Genomic DNA, 15,038 nt, shown 5'->3' with positions numbered 1-15,038 from the left:
AAAGACAATGCTTTTAGGAGATCTGGGGAATATTTATAAATTTTTAAATATTAAGACGATATTTGTAATTATAACAAATTTTAGAGAATTTTGTTGTAATCTACTCTAAAAGTTATTATTCATAAATCATGTCCAGTAACACCCCTTTCGGCACTTTCTTGGCGAACTTAATTTGTTTACACAAATACAACGGGTTTAACGGGTCAAACTTTTCAGCACTACTGGTGATATTGGTATGCGTTTCATATCGATTACAAATTAGGAGTTTAAACTGCTTATAAGTTCCAAAAAACTTAATTTCTTCAGCAATATGCATTTCAGAATAAATTATAAGACTTATAAAGTTAAAATAGATAATATCTTGTGTGATGGGGCACTGATTACGTCAGGTATTATTGCATGAATTTTAAGACAGTGGTACAAAAAGAAATTAGAAACAATGATGTTGTCTCCAACAAGACAGTCTTGAAAATTGAGAATTGTGTTTTACTCAGAAACAAGAGGATTTTGTTGCAATTGCAATGCTTGCAAACCTCAACCTTTGAGTTCCTTTCAACATAAATATAAAAAGAAAAAAGAGGTGTTTGGACCCCACTGAAGACTTGTTTTAGTAGTGGTGAAAAGTGATGTCTTTTCCCACTTCAAAATTTCATCAAATGGAGTTACAAGGAAATTTAGATTAGCACCCATACCCAACTAAATACTTAGACACACACATATATATATACATATGACAAAGCGTAATTATACGTAAATTTTTTGAAAAATTATATTAGCACTTTAAAAAATTATTTAATACAGTGTCGGACACGAATATAGACACGGCTTAGATACGATTTGGACACAACATCCTTATCTCCAAAAATATAAAATAAAAAAAAGAGCATAGCGCCGATATGTTTAAATTTTTTTTAATAAATTTCAAATTTTGGGGTGTCTTTTTTTTTCAAAAGAAAAAAAAAAGAATTTTGGGCCTAATAGAAAAAAAGAATTATTCACTCCTCCCAACTAAAAATTTTGGGATAAATTACTAAAAAATCGAGAGATGGTCATGATAATTTAACTAATTTTTTATTGAGTATTTTTTAAAATAAACTGATTATGTATATTTTCTTAAGATACATTTAGTTAAAAATGTAGTGTAAGGCATGTCTATTTATATTTGATCTTAATATTTTCCATATTGCTTATTTTTATTTTATGCGAAATTTATAATACATATAATAAAAATATATATTCGTGTCATGTCATGTCCTGTTTTCTTTTTATGTATTTTTGTGTCGCCATGTCCATGTCCATGCATCATAGAGTACCCCTAACATTGTTTTGGCATAAACATGTCAGTTTTTTTAGTTAAAATTTACCAAATTTGTTATTTTTTTCAAAAAGAAAATTGAATGAAAAGATTCGTATATATCTCCAATTGATTTATTACTAATTTATTGCAAGTCAAATAAATCTTTTTATGATAAAACTACCTTATACATCTCCACACTAATACATCTAAGGTATGTATATTTTCACCCTTACAAGGGTAGTTTAATAAATATATATATATTTAAACCGTAATAAGTCAGTACCAAGTCAATTAAGGGTAAATATAAATTTTATTTATTTATTTATTTTTTGCAAATATCAACAAATTTACTGAATTTTGACTAATAGAGAAATCTATTTATTAGTTGAAAATAATATTGAAGTATTAATATAATTTTTAAATCACAAAATAATACGTATAGTAACACTAAATTTTAGAGAAAAATGATATGATCACCCTTATATACATATATATATATGTATGTATTTGATGACACCAAATATTGTCACACCAAGGTTAGCAGTGACAAACTTGCTATAATCAGACCGGTGGACTGGTGGCGGCTGAAATTGTGCATTGCACATAAAATAAAGCAGAGAGTCAAGTCAAAAAATTCTAATCGAAATCAGGTTTGATCGAACCAAATCAATCATAGAGCAAGCATGATACACTTGTCATGTGTTGTAAACCAATCACATCGCAAGTGTATTGCATTTATCATATAATTAGTTCGGTTCCGCCCAAACCAACTCTGGGTTTAGGATTTCCTGTAAGTAGAAGAATCGAAGTGAAAAGGAGTATCAAGGTTCCATATATTAAGAGCCAAGCAAAACAAGAACTATATACAATTTCTGTATTTCACCTAAGCATGTCTCCAGAGTGCAACTGCAGCACACTCAGTGCCGGAGAAATGCTGAAAATATTGTTATCTCCCCTGGAAAACGAAGGATGGCCTAACGGTGTCGGCCTGTCTGGAATTGCAGGGACCTCAATATCACCTTCCAGCATTTTCAATGCATCGAGAATCGTGGGCCTTAGGGCCACCATAACATGGGCACACAAAATACCTACAAGTACAAATCTCTCCATTATGCTCTTTGGATTTGCAGTTGATGAGTCTCCGTCATCATTCAGGAGAGAAGAATCCAGTACTTTGTCGATTTTCCCTGCTTTCACAAGGGACCAAGCCCAATCCGTGATCAAAATTGCCTGAGGCGGACCTGAAGAGAGATCAAGAGCTTTTCTCCCACACATTATCTCCAGAACGACGACTCCAAAGCTATAGACGTCACTCTTCTCAGTTAGCTGCCCATAGAGGGCGTACTCAGGCGCCAAGTATCCATGCGTTCCGGCAACTCTAGTTGTGAGATGAGACTGCCCTTCTTGGCTTTGCTTTGCCAATCCAAAATCGGCCACCCTTGCCCTCATATCCGAATCCAACAATATGTTAGTAGCCTTGATATCTCTGTGGTAAATAGCTGGTTTTACACCATAATGTAGATAAGCTAATCCTTTTGCCACATCCATGATTATGCTTTTCCTTTGTGGCCATGTGAGCGGTGAGTTCTCACTTTTACCAACCGGAAACAAATAGTCATCAAGATTTCCATTAGGCATGTAATCGTAAACGAGATATCTTTCACTCTCCCCTGGACTGCCATTTTCAGTCACACAACATCCTCTAAGAGGGACAAGATTCCGATGCTTCAAGTTACTAATGATCTCAACTTCATTGCAAAACTCAGCGTTCCCTTGAATATCGGATTCTATTATTTTCTTGATGGCAACAACTGTTCCGTCACTCAACATCCCTTTATAGACCATCCCGAACCCTCCTCTCCCTATGAAGTTCTTAGGCGAAAAATTATCAGTCGCCTTCTCAAGTTCTTGAATTTTGTACCAAATAGCAACTGTAGTAGGCCGTCTCGGCCTAGACCCCATTTCCTCTTCTCCCACATCAGTTCTCTTCCTGTATTTCTTAGTCCACCATAAGTACAATCCCAAGAAAATAGACATCAAAAGGACAGCAACACCAGCTCCAACTAGCCCAAAAATGAAAGCCGAATGTCGTTTACTAGAACGCTTACTAGAACTAATTGAAAGGCCAAATATACATGAAACAGCACCAATGCTTTCAGGGCCAAACTCATTGGCAATTCCAGCAGCATACAGAATAGCAAAGTAAAAGCAATCAGTGGAATGAGACTTATTACCATCAATTCCAATCAACTCTGTCTGAACCTGAAAACCGGCAGCAACACAGGCATCACATGAAGTAAGATCAGTGAGGTCTGTCTTGCAAGAAGTATCCAATGCCGTGGAAGGGCCAAGTTTCTTGACCCAATCTTGGGTGGACTGAATGGAGGCACATATGTTTGGGGATATCACAAATTGCAAAGGATCAAAACAAAGAGAAGCCAAATTAGGTGGCAGAGAAAGAGAACTGAGCTTTGTCTGAAAATCTTGAAGGCAGGAAACAGAAGTTGGCAAATCAGGAAGTTGGAAAAGAGAGGTCTTTTTGAGATGCTGTGAGAGAGATATACCATAGAGGGAGAGGAGGGTTTGGCAACACCTGCTTCTGCCTGTGCTGGGACTGCTGGAATTGCTGGAAATTTGGGTGGTATTATTGGGATTGTGATAACCTCTGCACTCGGAGGTGTCCCATGGAATTCTTAGCACATAATCAAGATCCAAAGGACAACTCGGAGCTGAGAGAACTGGGGGGAAGAAAAATACACAAAGGGAAAGAACCAGACTGAAAATCAAGAAATTTGGCTTCATGTTGATAAAATCTTCCAACTATGGTATGTCTTCTTCCTCAAGGGTCGTCAGGGTTTTGGTTTTAGCAATCATTACGAAAATGAGCAACAAGAAACCACCTTTCAACCCTCTCTCTCTCTCTCTTAAAAATGAGAATGAAGAAACCATCTTGGAGTTCTCATGCTCCGAGAAAGAAGAAGGAAAGAGGGAGAGTTGATGATGAAGGGATTTGTCCAAGTGATGCAAGAACATGAAGAAAGTTCTTGGATGGTGAGCTACGGTAGTTGAGATTTACACTGAAAAGCAAAAGAAAAAAGACATCATTATTATTGTCAAATCCTTTCAAGAAAATAAAATTATAATTGTCAAATACCGACAAGTATAGACGGCGATGTGGATGTGGCAAGAAAACTGGTCGTTGGTTGCTTTGCTTAGGGAATCTTGGCAGCCGCTCTCTCCAAAGACATGCGAGCTTATGATTTATAAATGTCAAAATGGGCTTGCACGAGCCAAGAATTTTAGAAATAAAACTTTGATCGACAAACAAAAGATTATAATTATACATTGAATTCATATTAGTATATTATTTGGGGCAATTATAATAATCAGAGATAAATAGATAAATAAAAATATAACTTATGTATAAATAAAAGTACAAAAATTTAGGGGATAATATACGAAAATAACTAAAATTATTCAATAATTGTGAAAAACAAATTACAAAATTGGGGGAGTTTAGCTTATGTATTATAGACTTAAACTAAAAAATAAAAAAAAATTGACTCAATATAAACTATTTTAAACATCATGTTTAAATGTATATTATTTATTTTTATTATTATTTTTTTTCCAATTCCTTCTAGAAACCTCTCAATAAGACAAATTTAATAACACAAAAAATTTTATACGTATTTAAATTTAATTTGTTATACCTAACAAACGGACTCCAAGCACATCTTGACCTTAAATTAAAATTCGAATAGTCAACTACATTCTTCGTATATATACCCCACCTTTTATTAGTTAAGATGGGTTCTTATTCCAATCTTCTTTCCCACATTTATCAGCCAAAAAATTAACAAATCTCAACATTGACAAGAGGGTGTTAAAATTATAACTGTAGCAAAGTTACCAAAATTTGGAAATAAAAGTAAAAATTGGAAATATACAATTTTATCAATAAATTATGAAAATTAATAAGAAGCTCTATTTTGACTTAGATCAGTTTAATATAAATAGTTGGAAAACAAAAATTATAAATAAAATACATCGTTTATAACTGATTTTCAATCATAAATTATTAAGCATTTATTATAAATGACGACAAACACCCGATAAAAAAGAAAAATTCGGATGCTAAACATTCGAACTCACAAGTACAATCACGGGATTGAATTTTCTATTTTAAATTCTATTACATCTTTATTTCATTAAACATATACTTGCTAATATGTACAAAATCTTTTCTTAAATAACACAATCTTTGTGCATGTATATATTACACTACTTGTTCAAAACATTTTTTTTCTTTTATAATTCTGAAGTGATAACTTCACAGCCAACCCTTCATCCGTTTATACTAGGGTAAATTACAAATGGCTCCCATGAAGTTTGTCATAATTATAAATACTCCTTATTATTTGAAAAATTACAAATACCCCTTAAACTTAACAAAAGTATAACAAATATTCCCTACAATGGACTATCATATGAGAGTATTTATTAGACGACTTTTAATTTCAAAAAGTATTTATAATTTTTCAAATAACGAAAAAATATTTATAATTAAGGTAAAATTTAAGAGAGCCCGCTCTAATTATCCTTTATATTAATCTAAGATAAAGGAATTTGACATGATACTCTTGTCATCAGTCTTTTACTTCACATCATTTTTAAATTTTTCTTGCTCATAGTAAATCTAATGCTGATCTAAAAATGACTATTAGCTACGAAGCATAATCAAAATTTTCATGCCTTTAAAATGTAAAAGGTTGATGAAATGTGCGGTTTAAATGAAAATTAAAAAAAAAGTATAAAATGTATATAATTCTGTACTATCAACCTTAAAAATAGTAATGTTACTTTGACTGAATAGGCCAATTTAGCAACAAAAAATCAATTAAAGGAAATATGGACTTATGAAGAAACAAGATGAATAAAATTAGAAGAGGAATGGATAATGATGAGAAAATTAATTTCTACCAACCGAGTAAACATGCGCGCGCAATAACAGCTCCTCAAGAAGCCCTTTCCCTTCCTGCATTCTATTTCTTCTTCTCCAATACTATCTCACATTTGTTTGGACAAAGTTTCCTTTGCATTTGCTGCAGTCTGAATTTCTTGGCATTTCCTGCACTGTCAAGAATTTGGATCTTTCTCCCTCTGCCAGGCTCTGTCTTTCTCCCTGATGGGAGATCTAACACCGGATATTCACACCATCGTTGGAAGCCCAAAATCTGCATCCCCCAAAGGTATTCTTAGATCATATAAATCTCTTGTGATGAAATGGAACACCGGCAAAAGTTCATCCTCCAAAGCAAACACATGCAGTGGAGATCATGATCCAAAAGCAGCAAAGGAGAAGAAGTCATTCAACACCCGGAAATATAATTATGATAAGGAGGAGGAGGAGGAGGAGGAGGAGGAGTTCCAGATTTCTAGTCCGACGCTCCTATCGCATACCACAAGCAGGATCACCCACATCAGTCCAGAATTGTCCAGATGTTCAAGCCAGATACCAACGGATTCCCAGAATGATGGTAAATTCTATACTCCTGGCCTGGGGCTCCTTTCACGTACCACAAGCGGAATCAGCCCCTTGCCAAGTCCAAAATCATCCAAAACTCCAAGCCGGACAATCACACCACCAAAGGATTTCTATGATGATGATGAGTTCCAGATTTCTGCACCGACGCTCCTTTTACGTGCCACAAGCCAAATCAACCCCATGCCAAGTCCAACTATGTCCAAAAATTCAGGCCGCACAACCGGTAATGATGATGGGTTCCACATTTCTCACCCAGAGGCCCTTTCACGTAGCACAAGCCAAATTGACCACATGCCAAGTCCATATGCGTCCGGAAGTTCAAGGCAGACTCCACCACCAACAGATTTCCAGGATGATGATAAGTCCAGCATTTCTAAGCCAAAGCTCCTATCACGTACCACAAGCCGAATCAACCCCATGCCAAGTCCAAATCTATCCAAAAGTTCAAACAGGACAAGCACTACTCCACCAGCAGTGGATTCTCATGATGATGACGACTTCCAAATTTCTAAGCCAGTGCTCCTTTCACGTACCGTGAGCCAAATAAGCCCCATGGCAAGGCCAAATTTATCCAGATGTTCAACTCGAGCACAAAATGTTTCATCACCAATAGATATCCATGAATCGTCATCAGGCGGGAGCACTCCATCAAAAGAACAAACATCTCTACCAAAAGTAGCAAGCTCAATAAGCACAACCCCCATTTTCTTCTCACAATCCATGGTTCGGAAAAAACCTAAGCCCATTGAGAAGAAGCTTGAATGCACCCTTGAGGAGTTGTGCCTTGGATGCGTCAAGAAGATCAACATTACAAGGGACGCCATCTCAAGCAGTGGGTATGAATGAGTCTGAGGTTTTTTTGTGATTTCTTCAGAATTCAGGTTTCCTCCTTTAAATACCATGCATTTCCCAGTAATTTATGTGCATGCTCATCAGAGTAACATGAAATCACAATCTCAGTGGTCAAAAAGGAAATGTCAACATAAAAGGAATATAATAATGTAATCGTCCTAGCTAGCTAACATAACATGTTACGTGATGTAGCCAATTTCTTGGTTCACAGATTAATTGTTCAAGAAGAAGAGATGTTATCAATCAAAGTGAACCCAGGGTGGACAAAAGGAACAAAGATCATGGTAGAAGGGAAGGGAGATGAGAGACCGGGCACCTTACCAGCTGACATTATCTTTAACATTGAAGAAAAAATTCATCCAATGTTTCAACGAGAAGGGGACGATTTGGAGCTAGGAGTTGAGGTCCCACTGGTGCAGGCTCTCACAGGATGCACAATTTCTGTGCCTCTATTAGGAGGAGGAGAAATACCCCTGTCAATAGACGACATTATCTATCCCGGATACGAGAAGATCATTCCTGGACAAGGCATGCCAAAATCCAAAGAAGAAGGAAGGAGAGGAGACCTAAGACTCAAGTTTTTGGTTGGATTTCCAGATGAATTGAGCGATGAACAACGTTCCGAAGTTGTCAGCATTTTGGAATGTTCATGAGATCATTGAATTCCTGGCTTTTCCCAATCTTCTGACTATTTTACCTTTCAGTGGTTATTGCTTTAAGGATAACTTTGGACTTGCCAGCACACTAACACAATTCCTTCAAGTTTTAGGTTGGTAGACTTGTATAATTATACATGTGTCTCAGGTTGTACGAGGCAGTGTCAGAAAAAGAAACAACAGTGGAGATCTCTGAAGTTCTCTTCAGCTTCTGCCTTATTATTTTTTTTTTTTTTAATTTTTCTTCTTTTTGCTGCCTTAATGTAATATTATGTGAATTTGCAACTATCATCCAAAGTTCACCTGGGGCTGACTGCATGCAAGACCTCAAAGATAAGTTAATTTCTTGGCTGAGATTATCGTCTTCCAGACATCTAACTAGATAGATATTCATCATATTTTTGACAGATAAAATGTTGTGATTGGAGGTATAAGTAAATGAATACTGGGAACAAAGCCAATTTCTAGGAGATATACAGAAATGATCAGTTCTTAACAGATCATTAGCCCTGAGAAATACTAGTATAAGTCAAAAGTTCTTCCCAACTATGCAAGTCTCATATCATATGCTTAAATGACTAGTTTACAAGAGATAACGGTTTTACCACAGATCAGCTTCAAAGCTCTAGGACAACATGAACCCACCCATTCTCTACCAGTTATATAACTGTGAACTGTAAAGTCTTGGTTAGAGCTGAAGGGTAATCCAACTAGATAGAACACTTAGGTTCGAGCCCAAACCCCTCTTGATCAACGGAAACAAATGACATATGGTTACAAGTATTATTTGCAGCACATTTTGGGTCAAAAAACATCCAAGTTCAAAACATGATATCAGCCTCAAACAAGTCAAGGCTGATCCATGTAACACTGATTTCAAGAAACTATAGAAGAATCATGACAGTCTCAGGCGTTACTATAAAAAGTTTTTTATCCTGTGATCTGTGAATGAAAACAAGAAAACCGCATAATTTATTCTCTGAACAAAAACATGTAATCCATTTGTAGCATGTATTTGTTAAGTACAATAGAAGATGCAGTAGAATTTGTAATAGAAAATCCACTCTGCACAGAGAACTTCCAACAAAAATATCAAGAACCCAATGCCTCACCAACACAGAAACTTCTAACGTATGACCATATACAGGTAGAGAGTTCATAACATATATTCCCAAAGTTTCTATCAGAACATCAATTTTCGCATCAGCAAAGCGGACAGCACCCACTTGTCTGCACCAAAAAAAAATTAGAAAAAATCACAATGTTTCCCAGAGAGAGGCAATTCGATTGCAGCTGAATATATTAAAAAACAACAAGAGGAAAACACACACAAACAAATAAAACATATATCATAGCTCACTTATCAACAAATTAACGAACAGCAATCAGCCTCAGAACTTAGAGAAAAATAAAAAATCAGAGAGAGAAGCAAGCAGCAGAGAACACAAACCCAGATTCCGAGAGCTAAATCCCCAACTGGAGATCCCCAGAAGCAAAAGTTATGCAAATTATGGAGGGAAAAACAGAAAGAGAAACTATGCAAAAGATCATGTTTACACCTAGTAAATGCAAAGAACAAGCGGGGTGGTGGCGCAGTTGGCTAGCGCGTAGGTCTCATAGCTTGTTGAGTGATCCTGAGGTCGAGAGTTCGAGCCTCTCTCACCCCACACTTTTACTTATCTCATTTCTTATTCTCTTCTACATTCTTTTATTTCTTTTTTGTCTCATTTCTTATATTTTAATAATCAATTATTTATTTTTATTTTTTATAGCTAATTAAAATTGAAAATAATAATGTAAAAACTACCCATAGTCATAAGCAAAATAGAAAATTATACATACTAAGTGGGTGTTTGCAAGTACCGGAAAAAATTGATTTTTAGCTTATGCTAAATTATACTGATTTTTAGTTGTATAGTACATACCGACATTAACTCATTAACGGAAAGGCCACACGATGAGCATGTGGCCGTTAAAAACAAAATTGTGAGAGGATTACGTTTTTTTGTATTGTACTATAAGGTTCTTCACATAGTTGATACCATGCTTTTTTTAGTTGATCAAAATTGATACCCGTATGAAAAGTGTTGTTTATATGGTAGATACATTCGTTAATTTTCTACAGAAATTCGTTGTTTTGATTTTGTTCTAATGATAAGACTTTTATTAATTCATTACGCAATAGGGATAAGTTATCGCGTCCAAACGTCGAGTGAGCCGCATGCGAGTTAGGGTCAGGTTATGGGGTATTTTTTTTTTCTAGCAGTTATTCTATTTCGCACATTAACTCCAATATATTATGACTATCAATGAACAGACAATACCCAAATTTATGCCCATTATGATAGTTATATCTCATACTCGGACCCAATATTTTTACATTAGATCAAGATCTAGATTGGACCCATAGCTATAACAAAGAGTAATGAGTTATTAATGTACTAAAATTTTTGAAGCAAAACAATAAAGGTAAAAAAATTTATAGTTCCAAAAATATAAAAGACCTATAAGAATACTCAATTTAGAATAATAAAATAAAAATCATACCATATGCATTACAATGGCCCGTAAGCCCAACTCAGGTGGTCTTGAGCCATTGGGCCCAATCCCAAGCTGGCATGGGCCAAATCAACCCATTCGATTCGATTGCAACCCTGCAACGATTGTTGATTGAATTGATAAGGACATGCCGCTTTAATCAAAATGATGGTGAGTTTAATTTTATTGTTTACTAGCTGTTGTTGCACACGGTTTCAGCGAGCATGTAAAAAAATATTATAAAATGAAAAAAAATATTAAAATTGTGTGGGATTAAAAAATGTGGGGTACGTTGAGGAAGAAAAAATAATTTGTGAAAATTTATTAAAAATATGGAAGTTTGTGGATAAAAAATAAGAAGAAGGTGAGGGAAAATAAATAAATTATAATTATAGATTTCTTAAAAGCTTGTGAGTTAAAAAAAATGGAGAATGTGATAGAGAAATATGGAGTAGTGGCTTGAGAGAAAAAAAAATATTAAAATTATTATTTTGAACAATTTTTTTTAATAGATAAAATAAAATCATATCAAAATAGAGTAAAATATGTATGTATATATATATATATTATATTAGTTTGTGACGTTTTATAATAAAGCCCAATTTTCATTTAACCTAAGATGAATCAAGACTTGTAATAACAAATATCTAATATATTATATATTTATGTATACACATAAATTATAATTAAATTTACTCCCCCCAAAAAAAAATATTTAAGTGCTTTGTATTTGTGATTGATATGCATTAATGTATATTATTGGATCAGATTTCAAACTTCGAGATAATATAAATATTTTATATAAGCCAATAAACTATGCTAACTCGAACTATATATTAAAAAAAAAAATAGACAAGTTACCAAATATGAATTAAAAAAAGATGGTTTTTATTTCAAATATTTGACCAATCAATTATACCAAAAAAATAAAATAATACAAATGGGGTTATTATATAATTAATGTATTTTAATAAATTTAATTTGTTTTGGCCTCATGTGTTAAATTAAGTTGCTTTAATTGAGCACTAGAATCTTATTCTCTAATCATGTGATTAATTAATACAAAAATATCTTGTTGCAAAGATATGGTTGACCATGCAATGCATCATGCTAATCAACCTTCCACTACCCCAAGAAATTAAGAAATTGAGGGGAAAAAGAGATTAGAATCATATTCCTAATCAAGATTCCATTTTCCAAATTAATTTATTAAAAAGTATTAGCATTCACATGGTTTTTTAAGGCTAAATTACTTTTTTTTTTTTATTTCATAAAGAAGGCATATTTTCTTAGCAGTATCGTGTTTTACGGGATTTTTGTTTCGGTCCCAATTTACTAAAAAAGGTTTTCAAGTTAGTCCTCCATAACTTTTATCGTCAATTTTTAACAGCAAAAGGGGTCGAATGGTAGTCTGATTATTGCTGGAGGGGCCTCCGTGATAAAATTTCAAAATAATAGCATATTCATATTCATCTGAGGGAAAAAATAGAGAATATATATAAGTATAAATTGTATTGTTCAAGATTGAATAAATAAAAAAACCAAAAATAATGATAATATTTAAATATGTAAAGACAGCATAATTCGACTAACATTTGACCACTTCTATTGTTAAAATCAAATTATGGAGGACTAATTTGAAAACTTTTTTTAACAAAATGGGGTCAAAATAGAAATTTCGTAAGATGTGAAATTAATAAAGAAATGTGACTTCTTTATAAGGCCAAAAATGTAATATAGCCGATTTTTAATATATTACTTTATTGAAGACAAAAAGTGGGCATCAATTAAATTCTTTGAGTGTGCATGGGTTTATTTTTATTTATTTTTTTTACCTTTTTTGTTCTTGAAATAAAAAAATATTATGTTGATGTGACGTAATTTACGATAATTGATGTTTTCAGAGTTTGAATATATATATATATTTTAAATGGGCTTATTATTAGGGTATGTTTTGAATGAATTTTGAGCGATTAATGAGAAAATTATATAATTTGGAAATAAGCGAAAAATTAATTTGATAAATAAAATGTGTCTCATTAAAGACAGAATATCTCAAAAATTATAAGTCGTGTAAATTTTTTGTCTGTAATTAATGTCGGATACGCGATACCGTTATTGACTTCCTAAACAAAGGGCTTAGGATGTACATATAGTTTTGTTCTCATAAACGATGTCAAATAATGCAGCATGCGATATAGGGGTGTGCAATTTTCAGTTAATCGACCGAACCGAAACAGTTGACCGAATTGAACACCCTTAATACGACACTATTGGTGCCCCCTTCTACGAGGTAGCGTCCACTATGACCTCCCGAGCTTCATCATTTTGTTCATAAAAATGGCAACCCGACAGAAAAACAGAAGCCTTGGAGCTTACAAGCCGTCGAAATCCTCGTCTGCTATTGATGATGCTACTGCCACATTGATTAAAAACAAAGAATTTGTGCTGCTTATAAGTTCAAACGCCTCACCTTCCTAATCAAATGCCTTTCCAAAACAAATTAGCTATCAGAACAGATAATAACTCACGTAACAAATCACGGGTCGCAATCTTAAGCGCATGGAATATAATTTGCATCCAAAATCCAAAAATTTCCCCAAACTTTACTTGATACTCAAATCTCATTGGATTCTGAGCATGAAAAGACAACTTCATGTGACTAACCAGTCTTAGGATGTGGACGACATGAGTCGTAGAATGAAAGAATATTGACGTTTTCATTTGTAGTTTTTGTACCAAATCGCTTAAGAATCTAAATATACCTCGCGAGCAGTTTATGACCACAAAATGCACAATTATTCCACACACTGTGCTATCACACATTCGTTTCAAGACTTCACAGTTTACACTGCATGCCATGCATTCATCACGTGTGATTGGCTTACGTTCGAACGTAAAATCGACTAATACACTCGTTTTATGATAGATTTAATTTGATCAATTTTAATTCGAAGAATAATAAATTCATAAATAGCATAGCAATTTTTTTACAAAAGTAGTAGACGAGTTTATGCACTCTATAACCGAATGTCTCTTAGCCTGTAATGATTAAAGTTGAGGTCTCATGAATTAGTGTGAGTCCCATTGGACGTATGGGTGTTTGTTTTACTTTTTGTGAGTTTATTGTAATTTATTATTAATTATTTCATAGTTTATAATTATATTGATGCATTGATCGAACCAAATTATTACTCATTTATTAAAATATTAATGTAATCATATAACTATTATTTTTATTTTTATTTTTTTAAAGGGACTCTATAAAAATAAATAAATGGGCAACACATAATTTTTTTTTTCATTTGGTAATGGGATAAAGCTATTTTATGATAATTTTTTTCCTTTTGATATTCACATTTAATTTATAAAATTATTTATTCATATTTTATTGAATATGCTGAATTCAAATCATATAATATAAGTATTTTAAAAAATTGGTTACAAAAGGTTACAAGTAATTTATAAAATATTTCATATTTTATTAAAAACGAATATATAAAAAATTATTTATTACTTAACAAACAATTTGTTGATTCAATAAACACATAAATAATATTTTTATACATAATAAATTATATTGATTCGAACGACCAAATTGATTAATTTATTTAATCAAAATGCATATACCATTACGTTATGTAATAACAGTAATAAGAGGATAATTTTGTCAGAAAAAAAATATAATGGATATATTACAATAGGCCCCCCTGATATTTATCATAATTATAAATACTTCCTCTTTATTTGAAAAATTACAAATACTCCCTAAAATTAATGGTCGTCTAACAAATACCCTCTCGTGGCAGCCTATTGTAAGGGGTATTTGTTAAACTACTATTAATTTTAGAGAGTGTTTGTAATTTTTTAAATAACGACGAAACGTCCGTAAAATTTTAAATAAATACGTAGAAATGGACTTAAAAATTCTCATTTAACTCCCGCTCCATTTTACATACCAAACACTGCCTTAATATGGGTAAAGTATTTTCAAGATTCTAAACGTGAATTAATTAAAAGAAACTTCTAATGTTGTATGAAAAAAAAAGCAAATATTCTCCTTTTTTTATTTAAAAAAACGTGTTAAATTATATTCACATTATTTTATCTAAATACAGAGAATTTTTATTTCACTTTTTGTCTACTG

The 15,038-nt window shown here is 33.1% G+C and overlaps 1 protein-coding gene, 1 long non-coding RNA gene and 1 other non-coding gene across 3 annotated transcripts; 1 reads left to right on the top strand and 2 right to left on the bottom strand.

Moving 5' to 3' along the window:
* Window positions 1-2,106: 2,106 nt before the first annotated feature.
* Window positions 2,107-4,529, bottom strand: LOC105172558 (Protein kinase superfamily protein). The gene is made up of 2 exons (XM_011094043.3): window positions 4,456-4,529; window positions 2,107-4,374 (listed from the first exon to the last, which is right to left on the bottom strand). The coding sequence occupies exon 2, from the start codon at window positions 4,097-4,099 to the stop codon at window positions 2,177-2,179; it is 1,923 nt and encodes a 640-aa protein (XP_011092345.1). The 5' UTR covers window positions 4,100-4,374; window positions 4,456-4,529; the 3' UTR covers window positions 2,107-2,176.
* A 4,246-nt stretch (window positions 4,530-8,775) lies between these two features.
* Window positions 8,776-9,938, bottom strand: LOC148785184 (uncharacterized). Its single transcript, XR_016067897.1, has 2 exons — window positions 9,804-9,938; window positions 8,776-9,583 (listed from the first exon to the last, which is right to left on the bottom strand). It is a non-coding gene; the product is annotated as an uncharacterized LOC148785184 (long non-coding RNA).
* Window positions 9,935-10,020, top strand: TRNAM-CAU (transfer RNA methionine (anticodon CAU)). The gene is given in 2 exon segments: window positions 9,935-9,972; window positions 9,985-10,020. It is a non-coding gene; the product is annotated as a tRNA-Met (tRNA).
* The last annotated feature ends 5,018 nt before the right edge of the window (window positions 10,021-15,038 follow it).

The sequence above is a fragment of the Sesamum indicum genome, linkage group LG10 (assembly GCF_026168435.1).
Source record: "Sesamum indicum cultivar Baizhima isolate 11 linkage group LG10, ASM2616843v1, whole genome shotgun sequence".
Lineage (NCBI taxonomy): Eukaryota > Viridiplantae > Streptophyta > Magnoliopsida > Lamiales > Pedaliaceae > Sesamum > Sesamum indicum.
The sequence above is the reverse complement of the archived record's forward strand: the minus strand, read 5'-3'. Positions and strand labels throughout refer to the sequence as shown.